This window comes from Melospiza georgiana, chromosome 24 (assembly GCF_028018845.1).
Source record: "Melospiza georgiana isolate bMelGeo1 chromosome 24, bMelGeo1.pri, whole genome shotgun sequence".
In the NCBI taxonomy this organism is placed as follows: domain Eukaryota; kingdom Metazoa; phylum Chordata; class Aves; order Passeriformes; family Passerellidae; genus Melospiza; species Melospiza georgiana.
Genome location: NC_080453.1, coordinates 2803476 through 2831153, shown reverse-complemented (window position 1 = coordinate 2831153; position 27678 = coordinate 2803476). Strand labels below are relative to the sequence as shown.

Here is a 27678-nt window from a genome sequence, read left to right as displayed (position 1 = left end):
GTAGCAACCAACCCTGAGTAAGTTCACTTTGGAGACCTCATTTTGCTAGTAGGCAAAAAGCCCTTTAGCTGTCCTGGCTTTACTCCGAGCTTTGAGGAGCCTGAAGTAAACTTGGTATTAAACTCCTTGTACATGTTACAATAACCCTCCATCTACTGAAAGATTATTTCCTGATTAATAAGTATCTGCCTTGTTTGAACATGAAATACTAGTTCATCTGCAGGGCTGTGGGAAGGAAGGGGAAAAACTGGGCTTTCAACCAAGAGAGTCTTCAATTACCACCATTTGCAGTCAGGATGCAATTTTTCTGTTGCAATAAAAAATTGCACTTACCACTTAAAAGACTGATTGCCACAGGCACTAACTACAGTTTTACTCACAGACTCCAAATACGAGCCAGTTGCCACCAGTATGACACAGAGGTGTCTGTTAGCCAAGAAGAAACCAGCTGGTGACTGGTTTTTCCTAGAAAAATTACCTTTTTAAGGAAATTAGCAGAGAAACTGTGAGTATATGTGGTTACTAACACACAGTTCCTAGAAGAAGGGAGATTCTCATCGTGTTTGAACAGCCCTGCTGTGGCCACCTGAGGAGTCTTCTCAAAGCCTCCACAGCAGATCAGCACCTGGAGTTCCTAATGCAAGTCTAAACCCTATGACATACCAGATTAACTGGAGAATAAAGTGATTTTGGAAAAATCATCCCATCCCAGTGCTTCTCCGCTGGGTTATCTGCAATGTTATCTCTGAAGTAATAATTTAGGTCTTTGGATATTGGGTTTGTCAGGGTTTTTTCCACATTTTGGGGAGATCCAGGAATGACCCAGTCCCCAAACCAGCCATGGGACAAGTGCTCTCTAGCATCTGACATTGACAGCAACACTAGGAAAAGTAGCATCAATACCAGCTAAGGAATTCTTACATCCTCCTCTACCAAAAAAATCACATTTTTACAATACTACAACTAAAGCTTCGATTGTCTCAGAGAACATTCTACACGTTACAAGCCAATACTAACGATTAGAACTGAAAACAAGCAGAAGCCAAGGGGAGCCGAGCCCCAGAGTGCAGTGCTGCCCCTGGAACAGCTGTGCCAGGTACTCACTCCGTCCGCTCCCGTGGGGATCTGCCCGTTGACGTTGAGGCTGCGGAACGGGGAGTGGGTGGACAAACGTTTGTCCCACTCACTCGGCCGAGGCTCGGGCACGGACTCCATGAAGTTCTTCTTCAGCTCACTGATGTTGGCATGGTGCTTCTTTATTTCCTCCTGGGTCTTATCTAGATCCTATCAGCAAAAGGACAGGATAAGTGAAGGGACATGGAGAGACCTGGGACTGCCTAAGCTGTGCTTAGCAAAGCTGCACTCAGCAGATCTACTGACAACTTCCCAAACTGTGCTCACACTGCAAACACACAAAGGGAGCATCCTCTCTCCTCCTCTTTTTTTAATTAGGATAAACTGCAACCCCAGAACAGGGTCTTGTCCAGCAGCAGGACTTGCCAGTGGTTCATCTCAAGCGACACCAAAACCAGGTGACAGCTGAGCTGGAATATAATGGATTTTCCCCAAACAGGATTTTTTAAAGTTGCCAAACTATGTTTCTTTGGGTTATTTAATTTAACATATTTAAATTTTGTAAGTTTGCTTTCTTTACCCTCTGCTAGCCTGAGTATTTCTAGTTATTAATACAATTGATGATAAAGAAAATGTTTTCTCAATTTTATTTACTCGCTTCATATCTGTTTCTCTTTTTTCCTAGCAGAAATTATCTTTGTTCCCAGAATATCCCATTACCATTTTTCTACTCCCTCTCATCTCATCCCTCCAGGAGCCATCATAGGCAGTTTTAGACTTCAGAAACAAAGATGAGATAATTTTTTGGGGAAAAAAAACAAACTGAAAATTTATTTTATGCTAGATCAATCAAGAAACTCCTGCTAAAATTTTTCATCTGGAGAAAGTCAGATTTTTACTGTGTGATGCCAGTTTACAGCATAAACACACGTACTTCAAGGCAAGTCAACTTGTTAAAAATAGTTCTTCCTTGCAAGCAAACCAGAGGCTATAGAAAAGAAAGCTTTCGCAGACAGCAAACAACTTTTCAGGACGGGGCCAAAAAACAGCAAGAAAAGGGGAAATCAAGGTCAGTAAAAGCATCACCAGGAAATTTCACTCTTTTTGTGCTTTTAGCTGTTACTCAGCCCATCGATTTTAGAAGATGGGACAACAAATGCATCCCTAAGTGAGGGCTCTCCCAAAAATCTCCATTCCTGCAGCTCACCAAGGACGCACCATCCTCCCTCCCCACAGGGCTAAACCCCAAATGCCTCTTTAGTAATATTTACTTTTTTTGGCACAGTTCTGGGGGGAAAATAACAAATTTTGGCTTCTACCCTGGATGAAAGTATAAGGCAAGTGCCTGTTAGGTAGGGAAAAAAAGTAGAAATGAGTCTGCTGTGGACTCTGGGGCAAATCCCTGCCTGGTCCAAAAAGCCTACAGCTGCTCCTGGCTCAGAGAAGAGAGAAGGACCACCCTGGCTTTCCAGCACTGTGCAGGAGCAGGGCCTGGGAGGGCTGGCAGAGGAGCCAAAGCCATGAGGAGCTACATGGAGCTGGGTCTGGGAAGCACCTTGAGGAACCAGCTAGCTCAGTGTCACCCTGTCCCTCCTGTCTCACCCTTTCTGCAGGAAGCTGGTGCATGGGGAGCTTTAAAGGGCTTTCAGTAAAATCACCAGGCAGCTTCAGGAGGGTGAGGTCTGACAGGAAAATATCTGATCTGCCAAGTGCATGGATTAAAAAAATAAAGGGAATAAAGGGGGTGAGCTGCTGGGTCAGCCTGATTGTAGGGGAGGGCTGGAGCACCTGCAACAGAACTGTGGGAAGGGGAGTGGAGACGGAAAGGGCTGTGAGGCAAGTATTGCACTGATGGGAAAAAAGAGGTTAGAAGCAATGACAAAGCTCTGTTTGGGGTTGGGAAATTGGAGCTGTTTGAATTGGGTGAAAAAGCAACAGGCGTGGTCTTCAGAGCGCTCCGGTGGCAGCTGAACTCTGCCTATCATGTGCAGACCCTTCACTTGTCACTCAAAGCTCTATGTTGTAGCAGTGTAAAAAAAAAAAAAAAAAAAAAAAAAAAATCAAAAACAAACAAACAAAAAAAACCCCAACAACTCCAAAAAACAAAAAACCCCAAGAAACCCCCACAGAAGCTGCAATACTTTGAACATTCTGATGAGAAGGCAGTTAGTACACTCCACTTTCAAGAGGTATCACCAGGGAAACCCTATGAGCTGCTGGTGCTGCAGGTTTGAGTAGAAACATGTAACACAGGACCAGAGTATCAGAAGCCACAAAACATCTCCCATAACAGAGTGTAATAAAGAAAATAAAATATATGATTGGCATGGTCTGTTCTGAGACTGAGCTTAGGTGAAAACAAGTGGAAAGGGCTCCCAAATCCAAAGGGAAGAGCTGTAATGTGGAAGAATATCCTACCCGTGACCACTGAGCCTGTCTATCAGATCCAGAGGGACCTGGCACTGAGCCAGGATGGGGCCCAGGGGTGATGAGGTGCTGCAAGGCCAAAAATGGCTGGAAAGAGGATGGAAAAGCTGCAAACACCACTGCAGCATCCAAAAAGATCCCTCCTGCCTGAAGCAACACAGACATTGTGGTGGCCTGGACATCATAGGGATGAAATTTCACAGAATCCTGGAATGGTTTGGGATGGAAGGGAACTTAAAGCCCATCCCATTCTCCCCCTGCCCTGGGCAGGGACACCATCCACTATCCCAGCTTGCTCCACACCCCATCCAACCTGGCCTTGGGACACTTCCAGGGATCCAGGGGCAACCACAGCTGCTCTAGGCAATCTGCTCCAACTTCACCAGCAGCTTATCCTGAATTTTTTATTTTCACAGGCTTTTCCCCCAGGAAAAGAATTTGTTTCAAGCAGTGAAAAACAGGTCAATAAGCCCAGCACTACAATCCATGATTCCTTGAGCAGCCAGTGGGTCCCAGAGCAGATCTGAGCACTGCCAATCATGTATTTTGGGGAGGTATGAGAGAATGAAAGTCAGAAGAGGAAGAAGGAAGAAGGCCTGCACATCATCATGTTTACTGTCACCATGCAGAAGCATAATTAAAAAATCAACCAAATCAAAAGGTCTTTCATGCAAGAGCATGCAAAAACAAAGGCAGCAGCAGAAGAGGAAGAAGTTCAGCGCAGATGCAGAAGGTTTAGCAAATGCAACTCAAAAAAAGCTTCAAGTTCATACAAACCTCCAACATTAAATTGCTATGCCTGATATAAATGTTTTCACCATCTAGCCTCTTTGATCTCTTCTGTGAAAATGAAAGAAAAGGGGGAAACAAAACAAAACAAAAAAAGCACAAAAAATTAAAACGTTGATCTTGTGGGATTGATAAATCGGCAAATTAAAAAGTTAATCAGCGTTGGGAGTGCAGCGCTGTGGCAGCATGGGGTGGGAATTCCCGCTGGGAATGGGGGTCTGGCTCATGGAGAATGGGAGATGTGATGAGTCCTTTAAAGAGACAGCTCCCAGGGGCCTTGGCTCTGGCCACAGACACAATTCCTGGTTTTCTGAGGAAGCCTGGCTCAGTCACCTCACCAGCTCCTGAGGGATGCAGGCTCACCCTGAGCTCGGGGCTGCACTGCCTGGGGGGACTTTAATGTGCACAGCAACTGCACCTTAAACACTTTCCCATCTTGGATGTTTCCCTATTACTTAATCAATACCAAGAGGCTTTCTCTTGATTTTTGTTTTGCATTTCCTGCAATGCAGGCTACATTTAATTTCTAACTAAATTTTTTAGTGAGAAGAAATTTCATAAATCAAAACACGTGTGTTTCTTTTGAACATTCAACATGCATAATTTCAGCAATGAGCTTATCTATGGGACAAAAATTAATTTTCAAATCAAGTATTTGACAGTTTAAAAGAAAACCAACACCCCAACCCAAAGCCCATGAAGAAACTGGAGCACTGTCTTTTTAAACAAGTTACATATGCATGAATGATATGTCAAATTTGGTGAAAGGGTAAAACGGCTAACCTTCCTCATTCTTATCAGCTCTTCCTCTTTTTCTGCAGGCTGTTGCTGTTGGGCAGTGATAAAAAAAAAAAAAAAAAAAAAAAAAAGAGTTGTTGGTTCATTTAACTACGTTGAACCTTGGGAAAAAAAAAAGTGAGCAACCTAAACTGAATTATTAGCACAAACCTGGGGCTGGGCACCATTCGTGGTGGGGACTGTGACCTCAATATGTGTTTTCCTCACCTACATTTAGGAAATAAATTGGTAAAAACATTTCTTGTTAGTAGATTTGTTTCAAGAAACCATTTAGTTTCAAACACAGCTGCATAAAGTTGGTTTTGAAGTGCTGGGGGAACATGCGAAAACCAACATGCAGCCCTGGGCAGGGGTTAATGACACAGCAGCTCCCCAGCACTTTGTTAGTCAACAGCATGTTAAATAATTCCTCCAGCTTGAGAATTATTTGTATTTGAAACCAGTGCTCCCCAGTGCTTCTGAAGAAGGGCTTCCCACTTGCAGTAGGCTGGTCAGGCAATGTTTTCAAATGGCATTTGCAGCTGGATCTCCCAGTGAAAATCCAAACAAAGCAACATGCTCAAATTAACACAGACCTTCTCAAAACCAAAAATTATTGGTTGTATCGCAGGTATTATGTTGGAGGAGGCAGTAAGAAGAGGCATAGCCACAAAACCAAGCCCAACATCACAAATTAGGTTCTTTCCTGTCCATAAGTAGAGAGCCAAGATTGTCTTAACACTCTAAGGGAAGTATTTCAGGGAAACTAGATTGCCACATACTCTGAAAGCAAAAGCATCAGAGTGATGCAGCGCCATTGGAGAAACAGTAAATTTAGTATGTTCAAATCCACATTTTCCTCCCACATTTATGTTTAAAGGGGAAAAAAATCTAATGCTTAAGCATTTAGGAAAAAACCTGTAGTAAGTAAGATGGGATAAGTAAAATTTCCTTGTTCCCAGTGTAATATGAGGGAGGGGGAGCAGCTGGGCAGGAACAGCAGGGCAGGATCTCTGTGCTCTGACTCCCACCCCACAGCGCCAACCTGAAGTTCCCTTCAGCAGTTTCATTTAAAAATTACTGTTCATGCAGGCTATGGAAGTTTTTGAAGCAACTGCCCTTTCTTCACCTCCATCTCCAAACCTTAATTAATAGGAATCATCCCTGGAGATGCTTACACAAGACCCACTGTGTGATATGTTCAGAATTATGTGGCTCCAGCAATGCTGAGAACAGCTAAATTTTGGAGTAATGTGGAAACTGTCTCAAGACAAACACTTCCACTGCACCACTGTAAGGTTTCAATAAGTCAGTAATATCTGCTGAATATTAAGGACACTGTAATATCAGCAATAATTTTGCACATTATTTCAACTTATTAGAACAGCACACACTTATCAACCCCAGCAAAGAACTTAGACATTTGTAGAAAGATCAAATAATGGTTAAAAGTACTGAATTTAAACAATAAACTCCCCAAGATCTCACCAGTGCCATTTTCAACTAAAGCTTTAGTCCAATTTGCAGCACTGTATTACCAGCTCTCCCAGCAAAAGCCTATCAAGATGAAAAACATTCTGGCGCTGGGCTGCAGACCAGATCCATTATCACTGATTTCACCGGAATTCACTCCTGCTGTCATACCAGGAATCAGGGGGCACAGTCTGGCCATGGGTGAGCTCTGAACTCTAGTTCCATGATCACATGCAGCTCTTGCCAGTGTTTTTAACCATCTATCAGCAGGCTGCACTTGCTTTGACTACAACCACCAATACCCTACTGCCCTGGAGCTCCTTCTTCCACCGAATGTCACAGCTGGGATTCCCTGGCACCCAGACCCCTGTGCCTGCTCCCACCCAGCACTGAGGGATGAGGGATGAACCCCTCATCTCCCAGAACAGAGCTGCTGCTTTGGGGTGACTTTCTTGGGCGATGCTCCAGCCCAGCTCTTCCCAAGAGACTCCGCTCGGGCCTACCTTTGAGGCGTCCACTGGCTCCTCGGGTTTCTCCAGGGGAAATTCTTCACGTCTCACATCAGATTTTGCTGTTTCCTTTCCTACTTTAGATGTCACGTCTTTCACACTGGACTTAGCTGGGGCTGGTTCTGCAGGGTGGCTCTGAGCGATGGCTGGGGCTGAGGTAGGCCGGGGACTCCGCTCTGGGGTTATCACAGCCACTGCTGAGGATGGGGGACAGACAGGGACAAGGTTCAGAGCAGGTAACTTTTCAATGGATTGTGCAAAGTCTTTCCAAATTACAGTGCTGTCATTTAAAGAGAAAGGGAGAAGGAGGAGTAGTATGAAAAAAAGGGAAAAGAAATAAAGATGTTGAGCAAAGCAGCTTGTGCATTTGGTACAGGAGAGCCGAAATTATTTTCCTAATGGTTTAAAATAAAATCAAATAAAACCCCATACCAGATGGTTTACAAAAAGCAAGCTTGCACTCTGCCACACCAGAAGCCACACCAGAAAGGCAAATCTATTTTTGACATTGTGCCATGAATTTCTGGGTCCTTTACACACAACTGACACGGACTCCATTCCAATGCAACTAGAAAAGACACAGCGCAAGGAGCTCTGTACTCAGAGGCATCTCCTCACACAGAAACAGATGGCTTCTGGAAGAAAAACACAGGCTTTCATCCCTGTCCCCCGTCCCCCCCCACCAAAAATCAACAAGCATTGCTCCAGCAAACTTCTCAGCAACTTCCCAGTGGGTTTCAAAGCAGGCTGGGACAGTGTGTCTGAGCTGGGTATCTTCAAGGCAGCACAGAGGGAAGATACCCAGCACTTCCAGGCAAGTGACAGTGCAGAAATGAACAGCATACTGCCAAAAACCATCTTTTCACAGGATGACAGTTGTGAATACAAGCACTAGGTCCACACAAAGTTAACTGCCTACTTCAGTTCCTGAGTTGCCCAACCCCAAGGAAATAGTCAAGCCAAAGCTGTGTGACAAAGCAAGCCCAAATTAATTTCCTGTATGCACTTAGGTATATAATACACTATTTGGTTCTCCTGATGTTGGTTTTTAGGGATGTTTCACTAAGAAGACACCCTGTCACATAAAAGAATATCTTTGACGTGATCTCACATTCCCAAAATCACAGTTTGCAGCAGGACTATACTGTGTATCATATTCCAGCCAATATGAGGTCACTCATGTCCAGCCAGTCACTCAGAAAATTTGCTGTTAAAACAAAAATTGTAATTTCAAGCAACTCCTTGGTAAGAATTCCTGTTGTACTGAAAAAGTAACAGCATCTCATCTGTGTCTTAATAAAACATAGCGAGAATAAGGTGTCCATGTGGCCAAAAATGTGGAGGCTAAAAAATAATTTTTTAATTTCTGAATTTCCAGAGATAAAAATGACACTTTCAAGACAAACTCCTGGACACCACATGCTGTTGTAAACAACCTTAAAACCCACCCCACCACTGCCAGCTCCACTCCCTCCCTGCTCCTTGGCACAGCATTTCATTTCTGTGACCCAGACACTGTGTTATCCTCTTCAAAGGACACTCGGTGCTGTGTCCCAGTGCATTCATGTCACGGAAGCAGTGACAGCTGCTGGGAAGGTTGCACAGAGGTGAGATGGCAGGGATGGCTGGGATGAGGAGGATGCTGGGAGTGCAAAGCTGTCATTGCGGTGGTACCTGACTCCTTTGGCAACGGCTCTAGTTCTCTCACCACCATCATTTTTTCTTCCTCCTCCTCTTCAATTGGGCTTATCTCAATACTGCCAAGATCACGTTTGGCTAAAAAAGTTATGGCTGTGTTAAAATGCCACCTTAAAGAGGAAGCAGTAAAGGAAATATTGCCACCAGTAAATCCACAGGGCCATCTCTCTTGCTGCTCTCCCAGAGTATCGAGACATGCAGGAAAAATAGTAACAGACACCAAGCTTCTCCTGTGTCATCCAACAATGAGTTCTAGGCTGCCAGAACTGTATTTTTGTTACATTTTCATTATTAACTGCCTTTGACTATTTTAACACATGATTTAAACACAGTAAAAAGCACTGAGATATAAAACATAGGTTGTAACTAGACGATTTTTAAGGTCCCTCGCAACCCAAACCATTGCAGAATTCTATGACTGATCATCATCAGCATGGCCATCACCTCACCAAGAGTCCCTACTGGGAGCAGAAAAGCCCAGATGAGGCAAAGTACAGGAGGTGGATGAGAAGGGGCAACTACAGCAGGAGAGCCTTGGACGTGCTCAGGTCTGACACCAGCTGATGTCCGATCTGCTGCCACATATCCCATGGAATACAGAATCATGAAATCTGCTGAGGTGGAAAACACCCAGAGGGATAACTGAGTCCAATTCCTGGTCCTGCACAGAACATCTCAACAATCCCACCCAGTGCCTGAAAGCATTGTCCAAATGTTCCTGGAACTCTGGCAGCCTTGGGACCATGACTGTTCTCCAGTGGTTTTCATAGCAACCAAGGAAACATGTGATGTTCCCAGTTACCTCCCTCTATGGCTTCAAACTCTTCTTCCTGCAACAAATAATCAACTCTACTTTTAATTATGATTAATATGAATCTGTCTGCAGCAGTGATGTTGCTCTGACATCCTTCCCCAACTAGGCAAGTAGCAGCTCCCCAGTGAAGAAATAAAGTGGAATATAGGTGACCTCCAGCAGTCCCAGATCTCATAACCTGATTTCCAGGCACTGCACGCTCCTGCAGCTCAGGGAAACAAACCTCACAAGAAGGGACAGTATGGGAGGAGCTTTAAGAGATGCCCACATTTCCACACACAGCCAGGGCATGGCACCCGCTCGCTGCACCCAGAGCACACCTGAAAAGCAGCACACAGCAAAGCCAGGAGTGATTTTAGTACAAACACCACCACAACCAGTGTAACCTCTGTCCTACAGCACTGCATCACTTCACCCAGCAGCATCAGCACAGGAGCCACTGCCACCAAACACCACTGCAGCTGTACCTGACCGCGGCTGCACCAGCTCCACTGACTTTGGCTTGGCAACAGGAGCCTTAATGACCTCTACCTTCTCCTCCTCTTCCTCCTCTGCAATGGGTTTCATTTCAAAAGTTTCAAGAGTGTGTTTGGCTAGAAAGAGGTTTGCAGGTGTTAATGGGGGTTGGGGACCCACACAAACACACGATGGTCACCAAAACAAGGAGTGAGGAGATCCTTCTCAGTAGCTGGGAACAGCAAGGAGGTTTGCAGGCAGCTCAGTAGTCATTTTCCAGCATGGAACTGTGTGTCAGTGCTTTTAGTGCTGTCAGACCCAACAGTGTATTGAATGAGAGGAGGAAAGAACACAAAAATAAGCTTTATGGGCTCCTTGCCCAGGAAAGGAAACATGGGACACATGAACAGTTCTTGAGCATGGAAGTAAGAAGGGCTCTGCCGGCAAAGTCTGGAGAGAAGCAGGTGCTGGCTGTCAAAATCCAGGAAAAACACATCCAGACAAAAAAGCTATCCAAAATCTAGCAGTTTTAATTAAAGGTACTTGAGTGATCAACTTCAAATCTACCCTGGTGTCTGAAATTCTCCACCTTCTGCTTTTACAGCATCCGGCTTTCCCCACCAGGAGATGCTGATTAGTCAGGATTCAAGGAATGCCCATGGAGAGGAAGCTTGCCACACTTCATGAAAACTTGATCTAGATACTAGAAAAGCAGTCATGGAGTCAAAAGCAGGAAAGCAGTCAAAAAATTCTGGCTGGTAGGAGGATACCCAAAGTATTTGCACGTGAATTATCTCCAGCCCTAACACACCACAGGCAGTCACTATGCAAGTGATGAAGACTGCAAATATTTGTAACACTGCTGCTATGATACACTTAAGAGTATTCAAACATGCTGTTGTACCTACACACCTCTTAAGGACATTCATATTTATTAACAGTACCTATTCTAAGAGAAATATAAGCTCCACAGAGCAAAATGGGCAGCATTTCTCAAACACAAAAAAATAAAAAAAGAAAAAAAAGAAAAAAAAGAAAAACAACCCAAAATGGCAAGGACATTCTGGGATGAAGAATTTCTGAAGCTTCATGAGAAGCTTCAAGATCAAGACTTGAAAACTTAAGTTTTTCAAATCCATATATACAAAACTACCCACATTTAACAAGAGAGTTCTCAAGTGCCAGCACATCCTAATCTTTTCCCCACCTCCCCACAAGAATTGCAGTTTATTCAACTGTGCAAGGTAGAAATTTAAGGAGTCTTCCAGAGCCGGGCTGTGTCTCCTCTCACTGAGAAACTCTTCTTGCACAGAAATGAAGAGAGAAAGCCACCCAATTTGGTGAAAATTGGGAATTGTCAGGAACAAGCATGTAGAGGATAGGAAAGGCACTGCAGAGAGTTTTAGCCACCACCACAGCTATACCTGGCTTCTCTCGGATCTGATCCGCAGGTTTTGGTTCAGGAACCTCAACCACCACCACCTCCTTCTGCTTCTCTTCCTCTAGGGTTCTGAACTCAACTTTTTGAGTCGCACGTTTAGCTGAAGAAATGGGGCACATGTTAACGACTGCCCGCATGGCAAAGGCACAGATGTCAAGGGGGCAGGAGTGTCACATTCCCAGGCTGCTCTTCTCCCATCTCTACATCCAGGTGTAGCACTGCAGCTGTGATTTCCCTACTCATCTGGGGTCATAATGGCATGGGCAATGGGCAAGCAGCAGCACTGGTCCCCTTGCTGCTGTGCACCGTGCCTGAGGAATTTCGCATGCCCAGACTGCAGGGAAACTGCAATTTGGCTTTGCTGTCTTATGGAGCTCGAACCAACCCTTTCCTCCAGCTCCATAACATAAAACCCAGGCTCAGGATGGCACTGAGCCCAGAAGCAGGGACAGCCTGGCTGCTGCTGGCCATGGGGTGCTGAGCAGCCCTGGTTCCCCCAGGCTGCAGAACAAACTTGAAGGATCAAAACAACACAGTCCCTGCTCCATCAGGCAGGTGTCTGTGGCGCACAGGGACGCTCCTCTTTCCCTGGATCCTCACAGTGCACAGGGATGCTCCTCTTTCCCTAGCTCTTAATACTCTCTGATATAGATCATGTGGACCCAACTTAGGCACTCCCTTTTCCATGCCTCACCTCTTCTGCTGCTATCAATTTCTTTTAAAAATTATAAGGGATGAGCCCATCTGACTGACACACCTCAACTCCAACCTGAGCATCGCTTTAAGAGACACTGAAATAGTTTCTATTCTGGCAAAAAATCTCCCCCTCACGTAAACTACGGAATTTAAGAAGTCATATTAAACAAAACAAACAGATTGGCTTAATTCCTGATTTTTCTAAAGGAAAATGTTTTGAGACCAAACGAAGAAATATCTTTATAAGTAGAACTTAGTTATAAGCCTTCAGGACCTACCTAAATTCTTTTCATCAGTCAGTTCTGCTGGGACCACCCTGGGCTTGCATTTTTGTATTGGGTCTGTCTGAGATGAAGTTAATTTACCCATAACAGACCTCACAGTGCTGTGATATTGAGATAAGGATAAAAACTGGGAGAGGTAATGGGCAAAAGTACTGAGCAATGTTAGAGAGCAGAATGATCATGGGAAATTCTTGTTGTAATTGTGGTAATGGTGAAAGGGGTGGATTAGGTGCAAATTGTCCACTTTTGTTTTGTGTTGGGGGAATTTTTCGTTTGGTTGGGCAGTTTTGTTGATGTGAATAAAGGTTGTGTGATGAATCAGAATTTCCTGAGTTGAAAGGGACCCACAAGGATCACCAAGTACAATTCAGAATCAGAGAATCACAGAATACTCTGAGTTGGAAGGGATCCATGAGGATCGCAGAGTCTAACTTTCACCATTAAGTGAATGGCCAATATGGGGAACAAACCGATTCCTGTGGTGTTATCAGCACCCTGCTCTAACCAACTGAGCACCAATTCAGTCTCACTACAGGCACATAATTCCTAAACATGTAAGAGGCAGGAACAAGCTCTTGTTCTACAGCGACAAGTTAAGCCGTGTTTTTGTACAGCAGGGAATGCAGGTGTTCCTTGAGGAGTACTTCAGCATCCTGGTGACTCCAGAAGGCAGAGAGAAGACGCAGCAGGGGCTGACTCACCTCCATCAAGGCTCCTGGACGCTCTCTTGCTGGCCGTGCGCTCGAACTGGGGCGCGGGGCGGTCGATCAGGGCGCTCGCCTGCCGCGTCTGCGCCTGCGTGCGGCCGCTGTAGCGGAACTTGGAGCCCAGCGCCAGGAACCTGCTCTTCGGGATGGCCTCCGTGGAAGTCAGCCTGAAAGACACACACATTTAAAAACCACACCTCCAAAGCCAGGAAGGGGCATGTGAAGAAGAATTAAAATAGAAATTAAGGAGTCTCTTGCGTCCACTTGGCCAAGGAAATGCACATACTAATGATGTCTCACATCTACATGACCCAAACATCTCTGTCCTATGGGTCTTACAAAGCAAAACTTGCTTAAAAAAATTCTGCAAAAGAAACTCCTACTGTCCCTGAAACCATTACTCTCCCATTTTTCCAGAAAGCTAAGGAACAATGTTCATTTTCAATAGTTAAATTCAAGTACTAAGTTACTGAGAGTAAGGCTACTGTTCAGAAAACCCACCTGAAGAAGGTGTGATGTTCAACACATACTTTCCAGAGCTTCTTTGCTGCCCGGTAACTTGGTAGCTTGAATCCAATTGTACTTTCATACTGTTCTTGCTGTGGAAAGCATAAGTTATTTCAGCATAGCAGGAAATAATTGTGTTAGGAACCCAGTCCCCAGACTACCACCTTGGTCTGCTGTGGCACAAACTGCTGAATTTGCTCCACAGTGTGCAGCAGGACCTCAGGTCAGAGGAAATAGAGGACTTGGCCACTAGCCCGGGCATCCCTCAGGATGCACAGGGATTTGCAGAGCAATATGCCGTGGGTTTATCCCTCCTGTCATACTGCCCAGCTGTCAGCTGAGGTCAAATACTGACCTCCCTGCAAGGCTGGCTCACGGCAGTCAAAGCAGGAGAAGGAGGAAGAAGAGGAAAGAGGTGGATCCCCATTGTAGCCTCTCTCTCTGATGTAACCAGGCTGCTGCAGGGATTTCCCCGCTCATGAGAGGCAGCACCAATGCATCCATTCCCTGCTTCCTGCACTTAGATGAAAAGCTAATTCTAATTTTTAATTATTTTCTTTGAATGCAAGCAAGACAAAGAGCCATTGTCTTGCCCTGTTTCCAAAAAAAATGAGCTAGTTCTGCCCCAATTCCATCTGTCAACCTGCCATGCCTTTCCCTGGATGCTGGGAATACCCAGCGATGCCAGGAGGTGGTGCTGGATGACAACGTGTCGTTGTTACACTGTCACCAGCTGGCTTGGAGCTTCAGCTGGGATCAGACACCCCGATGACAAACGTTCCTGCAGAGCTCTGTGCCAGGGACACACACAGGGACCATCCCAAGGAAACAGAGGATGACAGGAGCCCACAGGAGCCCCTCGTACCTCCCCTGGCCGAATCTTTATGAAGAAGCTGCTGCGTTTGTAGGAAATCTTCAGGACTTTGGGCCATGGGAAGCGGTTGATTCTCAGTTTATCTTTGTAAACAAGAAGGCCACTGGAACAGACTCCCAGAGTGATATCCACTCCTTCCAAGTCCTGGGAATACAGATGAGGATTTAAGCAGTATCAGGTTTATGAGCTTCATGTCAGCAGCTGCCTCCCAAATCATCCCTCTGGTCTTCCCATAAATTCATCCCCCTACCACCTGGACTCCAGCTCCCACTTCCATGGCCACCCCTCCTTTTCTTTCATGCATTTCCTGACAACCTCCTCCCTCCTCCTGATCTCTCCTGTTCTGCTGGTTGCTCTTGATGAGCCCATCCTGCATTTCCTGGAGCACAGTGCCTCATATGGCAGGGAATATGTATTGTATTTTAAGTCACTCAAAGAAAAGACCTGTCTATACAAGGAGCTTTGGAAAGTTTCCTGTGACATATAAATAATAAGAAACCACAAACAACCACTTCTCTTGCAGAAATGCCTAAGGCTTTCCTGTTATATGTCAGTATTTCTGTACTTCCTCTCTTTCCAAAGCAGCTTCCCAAAACAGGTAAACTTGCTCCTGCAAGGGAAGGATAATCAAATTACAAAATCCACGGGTAGGTCCACACACACTGGTTCTCACCTTGGCTTGGTGAAGGTCGACTCCATACATAGACAGCTTTTTTGCATTCTCAAGAAATTCCAGGTCTGCTTGGGCTGGAGTCATGGATCTGCAGAAAAAGAAAGGGATTGGTATTCTCAAAACTGTTGCTTTTAAGAGGAGACAGATCAGACTTCATGAAATCCATTAGATTTCCTTTTGCTTTTAACACAAACAAATCTGTGCCCAGATAATGAATTATGAAATCACTCTTACTGCCCAAATTTGTGCTTTGAGCAACCCAATAACACAGCTGACTTTATTCCTGTGAAGCTGTAAGGGCACTAGGAGAAGGAAGTGAAGAAGAGCAGTGAGGGGACAAAACTTGATTCAGCAGAAGAAACCCAACAGAGCAAAAGGTGATAGGTCCTATTCCCCACAGACCTCCCCAGGCCCAGCTATTGTTCTCCAACCAAACACAGGGACAGCTGAAACCACTCAGCAGAGATTCCAACCAGGGGAGCAGATGAATGAGGGGTTTTCTGGAAACAGATGGTGCCCTGTCTGCAGGAGGGGCACAATTTAACAAAGACATCCTGATAATGGAGGCCATTATCAACGTTATTGAAGTGTCCCTGTTAATACATTTCTGGTGTATGAGGTACATTAACAGCTCTGCTGGGAGAGGATTCAGCTGCATCCATTTCATTTTCTACCCTCCTTTGATGTCTTCCTTACTGAGCTCACATACATCTTGTGTGCGATGTAAATAGAGGTTTTAGCAGAGGGAGACAGGGCAAAGTCCACTGTAAGGACAATCCTGTAGGAAAGCCCCAGGAGCAGTCACCATCTCGATATGTGCCTCGTGCTTTGCAAATACAGCAGCAAGAGCCAGAGCATGGTTTAGCAGAGATTTCCCTGGAAATGTCCAAAGAACACTTGGGGATACAGTTTAGTGGTGGGCTTGGTAGTGCTGGGTAGTGGCTGGACACCATGGTCTTCAAGATCTTTTACAACCTAAACAATTCCATGATTCTATGATTCCCACTGAAAACCCTCTGAAGTTTAATGTTCACAAAATATAGACCAGAAATTAAATGGGGACGTGTTGTCGTCTTCTGCACATGCAGACAGATTAAATATAACTACATCTTATACATTAAAGTCTCCTTCTGATGAGGCCATGAATAATTCAGCATTGTGATCTACCACTTTTAGCCCAGCAAATGGCCTTTGACTCCAAGGCATGAAGCTTGTCAGAGGCCCAGTTCTTATTTTCCCTCATTTCCTCTCCTCACAGTGTAAATGGAGGGGAATCAATTTAAAATATTGATTTGCAGGCTTGAGTGAGGTGTTGAGTGGTTACAGCCACAGCCCACATCCACCCTTCCCAATGTGCTCCAGCTTTTTGCTCCCATCTGCCTGTCAGAAAGTCTTGTCTTTGCTCCTTTTCCTTTCTAGGAAGATATGCACAAAATAGGATGAGGAAGAGGTTTACCCTTGAATCTGAAACCACGGAGAGTCTCAGGAGTTGCCCAACTCTACCTGAACCAGACACACCTGCCCAGGTCATGGCTGCAGTAGGAAACACTTAGTGCAGGTTTGTAATTCCTTGATCACCTGGAATCCTTCCACTTCCTTCATCAGGAAATGAATGTTACTCACTAAATGTGGAAGAAGAATGCCCCAAACAGGCTGTAGGCTACAGATCAAACTACAATCCAAAATTACATACATCCCAAAGAAATATATTAAGAAAAGGCAAAGGGCAAGGTTAAAACAAGTAAATTTTGCCTTTGCACATGAATTAAACTTTCATGGCTATTCTGTGGGGGGAAAAAAATCACTTGTTACTAAATAATTGCAGGACTTCCCATCTGCTTTCTAAAAACATAATTTCTTCTTCACGCAGGAAAAAGGAGTTCCTGCTTTTAGAAAGATTTTGTCAAAAGTATTAGATTTTTTTGTTAAAAGTTAATGTTCACAGAGTCATCATAAAATCACAGAATGGTCTGGATTGGAAGAGCCCTCAAAGATCATCTCGTTCCACCCCCTGCCATAGGCAGGAACACCTTCCACTATCCCAGGTTGCTTCAAGCCTCATCCAACAAGGCCTTGAATATTTCCAGGCATGGGACATCCACAGGTTTTCTGTATCTCACAGAGGTGGGGAAAACACCAGAAAATCCCATTATTTCCCTTATTTCATGTTGCTGTGCACAAACAAGTCCTCCACCCACTGTGCCTTACCTATATGTTTTATGGAGTTCCACAACCTTTTCTTCAAGCTCTTTTGTCTGGTTTGGGGCCAGTTTGAATTCACTGATGTAATCTGGGCCATGGAGATCAGGATCATAGTCTCCCAACTCTGACTGGACAGTGTAGGAACCCAGCAGAGCCAAGGTGGCAAAGGAGCAGGGCAGCCGCCCTGTCAGGATGTCCTGTCTGAGCTGCAGACACAGGTAATACCTGAGGGCAGAAAGGAAAATGCTATTCACAGAGAACAGAGAGAAATTTATTAACTTGAGGACAAGTCTCTTTTTTTATGCCACTGATGAACATATGACAATGCTTGTTTCCAAGGTTCACTTATTCCCAAGGTAAACAGCATGGAGGACTGGGGGATTCAAGGTCACCTCCACTCTGCAAATGGAATAAAGGATGCTATGACCAGAAAATGTTGGCTTTAGGTGAAAATTTACTTTCCTATATGAACACACACATGGCAGAGTTATAAATGACACTGCTTTACACATGGACTCCAGTGGAGTGTGGGAGCATCATCACATCCACTAAAAACAAACCAAACCCCCTCCAAATGGTGAAGGTATCTGATGTCCTTCCTGAAGGAGGGAAAATCACCCAAATATGAAACATTTCTATTCCACATGCAGGAGAACATAGCCGTAGGACTCATGGATAACTCACCTGGTGATGTCCTCTGTCAGCTGGGCGGGATCTGGTGGATAAAACTTGACATTGAAGGTAAAATCCCAGGGGCCTCCTGCAATGACAAGAGAGAGCTTGAGAAAAATAAACACAGTGGGATGGCTTTGTGATGGTCAGTTGATACAAAAAAGAGCTGGGAACAGCCAGTCTGATCTTCAGAATTTAGCAGATGCAAAACTGATTCAATACTGCTTGCTCTCACAGCTGGCTGCAGCTTAACACCTGTCTAAGTGTAAGATGTGGTTTCATTTACAGCAGGTAAGAAAAACAGGAGAAAAAAAGCAAGGCAGGGAAAATCACCTGGATCAACCACAATTTGTGGCAAAAATTAAATTAATTGCTAAAAAGCTTAATGACTGACATGTTTCTTCATTGACTGAAAAAGGGATTCATGAAGCCAGGTCAGGCATACGCTATAGATTAATGAATTGGTTGGTTGACCAATTGAATGGATTGGTTTACTACTTAACCCAAACTTCAAAGTTCAAGGAAGGCTGTGCTAAGTCACTCCTCAGCCTAATGCACTGGGATCAGGTGCTCAGACACAGCTTAAACTTAGCCCAACACAAGCATCAGCCTCTGGATGAAGACAGAAAGCACCAAGAGAGGAAGAGCTTTTCAAGTTCAGACTTAATTGCTTAAATACACCTTGTTGCAAAGCTTGTATAGCACCATTACAGGCCTTAACTGAGTCAGAATTCACATAAACACACATAGAATGGACATGATATGTGGTATGGACAGTCCAGATGACACAGCTGAAGAGGTAACTCTCTTTTCCTTGAAAACAATCCCATTTCCCAATAGAAGCTAGTCCTGAATGATTTCCATAGTTACATCTTCCCCTGCTGTGCCCTTTAACACTAGTTCAAAATCAGATTTATTTCAGAAAGAGAATTGAACTCACTCGGAAATTTATCCCAATCTCACACAGGGAACAGGGGAAATGGAGCATTTCTGGATTTATTTCTTATGCAATGCCATAACTGGGACTAAACACAAGGCACGTTGTTTTCATCACACACAGTTCAAAACAAGTGATTCCAAGGTGACAATGAAGGGAACAGAAGTTACCTAAACCACCACACACTGGTGTCCACACATTCGTATGTACGTGCAAAATACCTTCACTTCAAGTAAAATCAAGTAATTTGCCATTTAACCCATCCCCAGGGGACCAGATTTCAAAGCAGGGTGATATTCATTACATTCACTGGATGAATTTTATGGATGGAGCAGCTCCTGCCCTTCACATGCACCCTGCTACTGATTCCAAGAGAAGATGGCAGGACCAGGAGCTTTCCCTACTCCAGTCGTGCACTGCCCCCCTAATCTGCATTTAATGACACACTCTGTCCTCAGCCTCCCACCAAAAGGATGCAGAAACCAGTATTTTCCTTCCCAGAACTTCTAAAGCAGTCAGACTTGTTCCCAAGAGAAAACAAAAGCCTCTAAAACATACTTAATTCTGACACTGCCCTAATTTTGAACTAATTCAGTGCTAGCAGACCTTAAAACACAACTTGGGAGAGCATCTGGTATTTGAACTGATATTTTTCAAGCCATTTATCATTCCAGTGCCCTTATTTGGACCCCAAAACAGCCTCAGAGTCCACAAAACCTTGTTCCACCATTAAGTTCTGCCTGAGGTCTCCCAACCTCCTTTGGGATTTCAGTGGTTCCCACTGACACCCATTTTGCTATCCTCCAGCAAGGAGCACATCCCCATTTCAGCACTGCATTGATAGTGTGGTTTTGCTTCAGGCAAACACACCTCAAGCTGTTTTAACAAGGAAATGACATTTTTTCCTAAATCTAGATTAAGAAGATCTTAAGAAGGCCAGAAAGAATGCACAGACTGCTTGAACTTGTGCTGATCCTTGCCAGACACCCTCACTTGACCTCTCTCTCCATCCTTGGGCCTCCTGGATGGCTCACCAAAGCCACACTGGGAGAAACCACGCCCCCCATACACGATAAATTAAATCTACTTACCATGAACCTGCTTTTTTATTTCCTTGGCAGGATCCAGCCACGTCTGTAAGAGGATAAAAACATTCACAGTTTACCAGACATTCTAGAAACACCACAGAAAGCTGAAAACTGCTAAAAATACAGAAAAAAATTTAAAAAAAGGACAATATTTGACACAAAGGCAGCCATGGAAACTGAAGAGATGGTGCATTCTTCACTACTTTCACTCCAGGCTGTGGTCTGCGTGGGTTTTTTTCCAACCATTCACCTACCAGGGACTCATAAGGCAGACAGGAGTAACAAGAGGGGGAAAAAAAAGCAGATTATTTAGGGCTGCAAGAACAGAGTAACAGGTACGGCCACAGCCACATCCAGCTACCAGGGGCACTTGTACAACACCTCTTTTCTCCAGAACCCTTAAAAATAGGTAAATAGGACAGATACATTAATTTTAAGCACCCTGTCTCCTTACTTACCCTATTCAGATCAAAGATCATCAAGACTTTCTATTATTAGCTATAGTTTTCAATGACCTAATTGCTGAAATATGAGTAAAAACACCCAATTCCTGAGTAAGACTGGAATTTTTTACAGGAGTGTCACATAAACTTCATGTCTTTTAACTATGACTCAAGTTCCTAGTATTATCTCTGCTACAAATTTAGAAATATATTTTTCCCCTCCTCTGTAATTTGGGGTTTTGTGGGATGGTGGTGCAATCTAAGCCTCAAAACACAATTCCTGCTTTTTCCATGGTCTGAGCCTTTCCCTTTGCAGGAGTCAGGGCCTGTCCTGCTGCAGGCACTGGGCTAGCAACCCTCCTGGAGAGGTTACATTTAACCACCTCTCCATTTTCGCCAGCTCCCAATAGGATTTGGACGTGCAGGTCTCCCGAGGTGAAGGAATTAACTTATTGAATCCCCCAAGCTAATCTCTCCTGACCAGAGGGACACGTAACTTCATGGCAGGGAGACATCAATACTTGCATTTAATCTCCTCTTTTTATATGCCTACTCTAACATATAAAAGTGGGGATACAAAATTCCTTTGAAAGGGAGATTTGCTGTCTTTTTAGGGTCACAGCTTGGAGCACAGCATCTCCATGGCTGAGCTGGTGCCACAACTGCTCGTTACTGGGGTGAGCCCAGGGTGCAGTCATGCATCCCACCCTGCCTGATCCAGCAGACAATGATGGGAACAGCAATGAACAGCACTTTTATCCCACTGGGTCATTAATCAGTTGGAAACAAGCCTCCTTTTCAGGGCAACGAGCTCCTTGCTGCTCCAGCCACTGTCACAACCTCCTAATCCCACTGTCACCCTCTGCTATGCGCATATGGGTAATTACTGGTCCTCAGAAAGTTTATTCCCTAAATATCAAGGTGGAAAATGTCATACAACCCTTCCCTATCCAGGAATATACACGTGTATCTCTGCCTGCTCTACACAGCTGCAGGTGAGGTGCAGGAGCTCATCCCTGGATCCTATTAACATCATTTCACCTGTGAATCAGTAACTCTGGGAAGGTCTTGTTGGAAGTCACAGCAGGAGAGCTTCAGATTTCCAAGTTCAATGAAACATAACCAGAAAGATTAAAAAAAAATGATGGTGTTTTCACCCATCAGAGCAAACCAAAGCAGCTTGCTCCACACTGGAGCTGAACAACCCATGGACAGTGGCCTCATCTGCCCCAGCTTCCAGCTCTGGGACACAGATGTGACAAAACAAGCTGTTTTCAATCTCTACAGTTAAAAAACTGCACAACCTCTCAGCCCTTGTTGGTTTGGGGGAGAAGGCACATGCTTCTGCTTCCAGAAGAATCAATGCCAAAAGCCTGGGCAAGAAGAGCAAGTCCGAGGCTCTAGGAAACCACAGCATCATTTAGGAAAGGCCCTCTAAGATCATCAAGGCCAATCATTACTCCAGCACTGCCAAGGTTAGCACGATGCAGTATCTGCAAGTGCCACACCAACCAGCTTTTTGATCACTTCCAGGGACATTCCACCACTTCCTAGGGCAGCCTGTGCCAAGGGCTTGACAATCCCCTCTAGGAAGGAATTTTTCCTAATATCCAAATGCAGCAGTGAGCTGCCCACAGCAGAAGGTGAGCTGCTCCAGTTACACTCTTTTTGCTCTTAATTGGATCTACAAGTACATCTACCTCTCCCTCTGCAAGAACAAACGCTGATTAAAAAAAATACTCTGATATAAAAAATATCCAGGTTATATACATGGAAACACATTTCACATCCAAGAAAACTGGAAGAAAACAGAGACTGTAAAACAAAGTAGGAGTTCTGCCTGTCTCAAATAGTGTTATTTTTGGTTGCTATTTTGCCTGTGTATAAAACAATATAAAGTATTTAATGACAGACATCTGTCAGTCAGTAACCTGGCCAGAGGGGATTGTTGAAGGTGAAGCAGAGGAAGAGTCAGAATACGGACCAACATGACTGGTCTAAAGGACACAGCATTGGGCCCTTCATCTCAATTATCTCCCTTTTGACTTTATGAAATAGACCTCGAGTAATTGTTGAGTTAAAGGGCAACCAAGGTGTCAAAAGACACTGCTTGAGTCAAATCAAACAAAGACCTTAAACTGAAACCACGAGAAGGAGCTTTGATAGAGTCACATCTGTTCTTCTGCAGAGCAAAGGCTCAACTCCAAATGCTCTGGATGGCACCAACCAAACCTTCCCAATGCTGACACCAGTGCCTGACTCCTTCAGCTTTATACCTTAATGACATCACTTTGCAGTAAACGAATATAATGACTTTTCTCCAGGTAAAGACCCAAGTTCACTAGGCCTCATTCACATAGCTTTTTGACAAAAATCTACACTGCTCTAGTCATTTATTCACCATTTCTTCCTGTGTCATGACCCACAATCCATATTTAGGGAGGACACCAAAACAGGTTTGCAGAGGAGCTCTGCCCCACCTCCTGCCCTGGGGAGATGATGCAGAAAGAGCTGGATCCCCTCAACACCAGCAGGTGCTTACCCTGGAGGTTGGTGTGTCCCATGTGGCCAAACCAAAGTAGTCTTCTTCCAGCAGATTGAGATGGTCACAGACTTTTTTAAGTAGATCCTGTCCCTTGGTGTGTTTCTGCAAATAGACAAAGAAATCCCGTAGGACAGAGCTGGGTTTTGCCTGTCTTTGTTTACAGGAGAGGGGATGAAGGGAAAAGGATCAAACCACACTGTGCACTATCAGTAAGGGGGAAAAAGGTCCTGAGTAGCACCAAATCTTACCTCCTGACTGTTTCAGAGCAAGGATTCCCTACAGGAAAGGGCATAAAAATTCCAGAGACAACCTGACATAAAAATCCCACGGAGACAACAAGAACCACAGTGTGTCTCTCTCTTCCCACCAGCTCCGTGTCTGAAAATCCCCCAAAGCTGGAGTTCCCAACAGAGCTTAATAGACACCAAGGATCTGTACAGGTTTTCCCTCCCAAGGTACATCTACAGTGCTGGTATCTCCCAGACTCAGGTGTTGATCAAGAGATGAAACTGCTCCTACAACCTATTCATTTCAGGAGCAACCTGACTTTTCTCATGTTCAGAAAAAACCCATGATTTCCATGGCCTTTCCATCACTCTTCTCTGCTGATGAAAACCAGCTTCTCCCATCTGCCTCATGTGCCCAAAGCTGCTCAGCACACAGCTTCCTACCTCCAGAAATACACTTTGAGCATTCCTATTTCCTCTTTTTCTCTTCCCCAAATCCTGCAGAAGTGAACTGGCCAAGGAACAAACACCCTTTTAGTCCAAAAGCATGAAGGAAAACATCCCTGAGGCATAAAACTATGGCAACCAGAAGCAGCTCATTCCATTGGCGGCTTTGCTAGAAGAAAGTGCAGCTCCAGTGACGCAAAATCAGCTTCACTAATGCCCGCAGCTCTCCTGTCAGCCATCTCTGCATGGCAACTGCTCCAAGACCCCTGCCTTGTTTTATTCCTTGGCTTTATTTCAGCCTTTCAGCTGTCAGGTCCTTTGTGCACACATTGTGACTCTATAGGTAACATAATGTATGTGTTAGCTTGGGTATTTCTCAACGAATTGGCACTGATATAGAAATGAAAAAGCTTCCAGGGCTGTCAGTCGAAAAGGATGCCTGAAAACACTAATTCTCCTTGGATAAAGGCATTTGTGCTGCTCTTTTGCCTACACCTTCGCAATTCCTTCCCAATTAAATCTTAATAAATTCTCAAAGCGCCAGAGCAGAATTACAGTGGCACTAAAGCCAAGGATGCTTCTCAAGTTAAGAGTCTCACTGACCCTGGACCCACAGAGAATCATTTCTCATGTCCTGCTTACGTCAGGCTCTCCCTGGCTCTCCCTCCAACAGCGTCCATGACGGTATCCACAGGCATTGCTGCAGCAAACAACAGCACAAAGCCACAGCAAGCTGTCACTGGGACTTGGGGAGGAGATTTCTTGGGGCTGCACACGGCCTCCCTGGGCAAGGGGAAGGTGCTGGGGGCAGTGATGCTCTGAGCTGATCCCAGGCAGCACCAGCAGCGCCACCATTACACAAACACTCGGCACTGACCTACTTGCCCAGGATCACCCAAGGTGACAGTTCCCACGAGGAGCCCTGTGCCCACTCCTGGCCCATTTACCAGCAGGACTGAGGGAAAACAAGCTGGTGGAAGTATGTTCCAATGGTAAGTACCAGATTCTTAATATTCCAGACAAGCACTTTGATACTAAAATAGGGATTTCTGCTCGCTTTTTATTGCACTGACAGCACCACAGCCCTGTGAGAGAACACACAAAATAACGGAGGAAAAAAGCTCTTAAATGAAGAGGGTTGCAGTGCTCTAAGTCAACATAATTTTAAATTGTTTACTGGAAATAAATTCAACAGCAGGCTAAACACAGAGTGTTTTTCTTTACATCCAAACACCAGGAGCTAAGTGAACCAGCAGCCTGAGAGGTAAAGGTACCTTGGGGGACTAGAAAAGCACAAATCAAGTTTATACAACCCATTTTATTCAAAGCCAAGGAGGCCAAAGTTATTTCGACAATTGCAACATACCCCAAAAACCTAAACTCTAGCCTGGGATACAAATAAGAGTGATCATGAACAGCAAGTAATATAAAGTTTGGGTTTGTTTCTTTTTTTAACTTCACCCCACCTTTATAAAGTAAGGCACCCTGGAATTGTAGAACAATAAAATAAAGATTCCTAGTACCCAGAGGTTTTTATAACACACTAAATAAGTTGTTATAGCTTAGAGCAGGCTTGTTCTGCAGTAAAACCTGTCATGTAATTCCCTAGCAGCACATTAGGCTCCTATTAAATTGTGTTTGTGGTGATTTTTCAAGAGAAGCAGAAGGGAGAGGGAAGAGAGGAGAAGCAGAACCAAACCCCCAAAGTACTTACATCCACAGAACACTCAAAAATGGTGTCATCCAGCAAGACAACTTTGCAGTACATGTTCCTGTGTCTTTTCACTACTTTTGGGGCAGCTTTCAAATCCTTGTCTGCTTTAGTCTCCAGAGACTCTGGCTTCAGTTCTGGCTTGGCACCCTCTTGCTTTGCTTCTCCTTCTTCCCTGTCCTCCAGGTCTCTTCCCAAAGGCTCCTGGTCGTCCCTCCTCTCTTCTTGAGCAGGCTGAAACCCCCAATTTAGAGGTGTCAAACAAGGAAACAAACAAAGCATCACATGGAACAAGCACTACAGGGCTGGGATCTCAGTCAGAATTCATTATCCCACTTCAACCTGTAACCCAGTATCAGGAGCAGCAACTGGGGTGACCAAGTGAATGGTATTAATTTTTAAGACTCTTCCACATACTTTTCAAGTTTTCATTCTGTAAATGATGTAATAAAAAAGAAGTAAGGGTTGATTAGAGAAATCAGGGCAGATTACATCATGCATTCATGGTGTTAGTGACAGCACCTTCTGGACTGAGAAGGCAGGACCCCCAGCACTCCCACTGGCAAAGCTGTTGTTCCAGGGCACTGGCCCTTGGCATGGCAAGGGGGAATTGTTTTAAACTGACAGAGGCTAGATGGGATATTGGGAAGAAGTTCTTCCCATGAGGGTGGTGAGGCCCTGCCACAGGCTTCCCAGAGCAGCTGTGGCTGCCTCTGGATCCCTGGAAATGTCCAAGGCCAGGCTGGACAGGGCTTGGAGCACCATGGGACAGTGGAAGGTGTCCCTGCCAATGGCAGGGGGTGGGATGACATGGCCTTTAAGGTCCCTTCCAACCCAAATCATTGTGGGATTTTATGGTAGCAGCGGCATTAAAAGGAGGGTCAGGGCTGAGGCTTCATGGCCATTGGAGCAGCTCTCTGCCACCAAAAAGGGAAGGCAGCCTCCACACCACCATCCCTTTTGCCTAGGGAAGCACTTTGCAAGCCAGTTTACTCCACTCAAATAGCAGAAAGAGATGCAGTTTGGGGACAGGAGGAGGAAGGAAGCTGTTGGTTTTTTTTTTCCTCTGCCACTTCAGCAGGTTAAACAAGTTCACAGCAGGCTGTGACGATGCTGGAAGGGGCTGAATGCAGCAGGAGCAAAGAGCTGCAGCAGAGGAAGAGCAAAACCTTGTCTGTTCAGCCCATCACATCTCATGAAATCACACCCAGGCACAAGTGCAGAGAGGTATTTAAAAAACTAAATAATGTCCACAAGCTGCTGACTTCTGTTCCAGCAGAACTGGGACAATTGGGAGCAGGGAATCAGTCAAAGCTCCTAATGCCTGTCGGTCAGCATTTATCAAACTGCAGCACCTCGCAAATGCTTTCACAGCAGAAATATCTGCCGAGTGTCACAGTTCAGAAAGGCACTGACAGTCATCTAAAATAAGAACTAAAAAAGACACAAACGTGTCGTCTAAAATGAATGACCCATGAAGAAAGGCTGAGGTGCAAATTCACATGGGCTCAGGACCAGCAAATCAGAGATAAATAGAGAAAGAAATAATGCATTAAAAAAAACCAGAATGGTTTGGGTTGGAAGGGATCTTAAAGCTCATCTCACCTTCCACTAGACCATGTTGCTCCAAGATCCATGCAGCCTGGCCTTAAACACTTCCAAGAACAAGTTCCTCTTGAAAATACAGTTTTCTGGGCTGAAATTGCCTGAAGATCTCCACCTCTTCCCCATTCCCCATCCTGCTAATCCCAACCCTCAGAGGAATAAAACATGAGCAGAGATCTTCCCATGGTCTTCACAGACTCAGAAATTTCGGAAAAGAAAGCAAAAGCTGTTTGTTACCTACTACCCTCTCTAAAACACTGTAATTTTAAGGAGGTGGATTTACAATTATTGCCTACTGGCAATGCTTGAATTCATAAAGTATTGCTCCAAAACCGAGCATTTGTGGTTGTCTGGAGTGACTGTGAACTTAAGGCAGTGGGTAAGAAATCTAGATTTCACCCTGTCTGGCTCCAGCAATATATACAGGTTGGTTGGGATGTAAGAAATTTCCAGCTGAGGATAAGGAATACCCACCTTTTTCCACTTCAGCCTCAAGTAATAGTAGAGCTGTAACTACCCAAGAAGAAGAGAGGGCACCCAGCTCCCCCAAATCAATAACCAGCCACTGCTCAGTGAATGTTCCCTGGGGGTGTCTCTGCCTC

General features: G+C 44.8%; 1 protein-coding gene across 11 annotated transcripts in view; it reads right to left on the bottom strand.

Moving 5' to 3' along the window:
* EPB41 (erythrocyte membrane protein band 4.1) overlaps positions 1-27678 on the bottom strand; it is a 76187-nt gene that overhangs the window by 22384 nt on the left and 26125 nt on the right. For 3 of the 11 annotated variants that reach the window (XM_058040419.1, XM_058040420.1, XM_058040424.1), the window contains exons 3-18: positions 25475-25705; positions 23084-23188; positions 20102-20144; positions 18086-18161; positions 17408-17626; positions 15200-15287; positions 14518-14670; positions 13647-13744; positions 13140-13312; positions 11442-11558; positions 10029-10154; positions 7044-7246; positions 5239-5295; positions 5074-5118; positions 4279-4341; positions 1105-1284 (exon numbers count right to left, since the gene is read on the bottom strand). In XM_058040419.1, coding sequence (XP_057896402.1) covers positions 1105-1284; positions 4279-4341; positions 5074-5118; positions 5239-5295; positions 7044-7246; positions 10029-10154; positions 11442-11558; positions 13140-13312; positions 13647-13744; positions 14518-14670; positions 15200-15287; positions 17408-17626; positions 18086-18161; positions 20102-20144; positions 23084-23188; positions 25475-25705 — 1977 coding nt within the window. The remainder of the gene's footprint in view (positions 1-1104; positions 1285-4278; positions 4342-5073; positions 5119-5238; positions 5296-7043; positions 7247-10028; positions 10155-11441; positions 11559-13139; positions 13313-13646; positions 13745-14517; positions 14671-15199; positions 15288-17407; positions 17627-18085; positions 18162-20101; positions 20145-23083; positions 23189-25474; positions 25706-27678) is intronic. The other 8 variants (XM_058040422.1, XM_058040430.1, XM_058040425.1 and 5 more) reach the window with 5 other exon arrangements.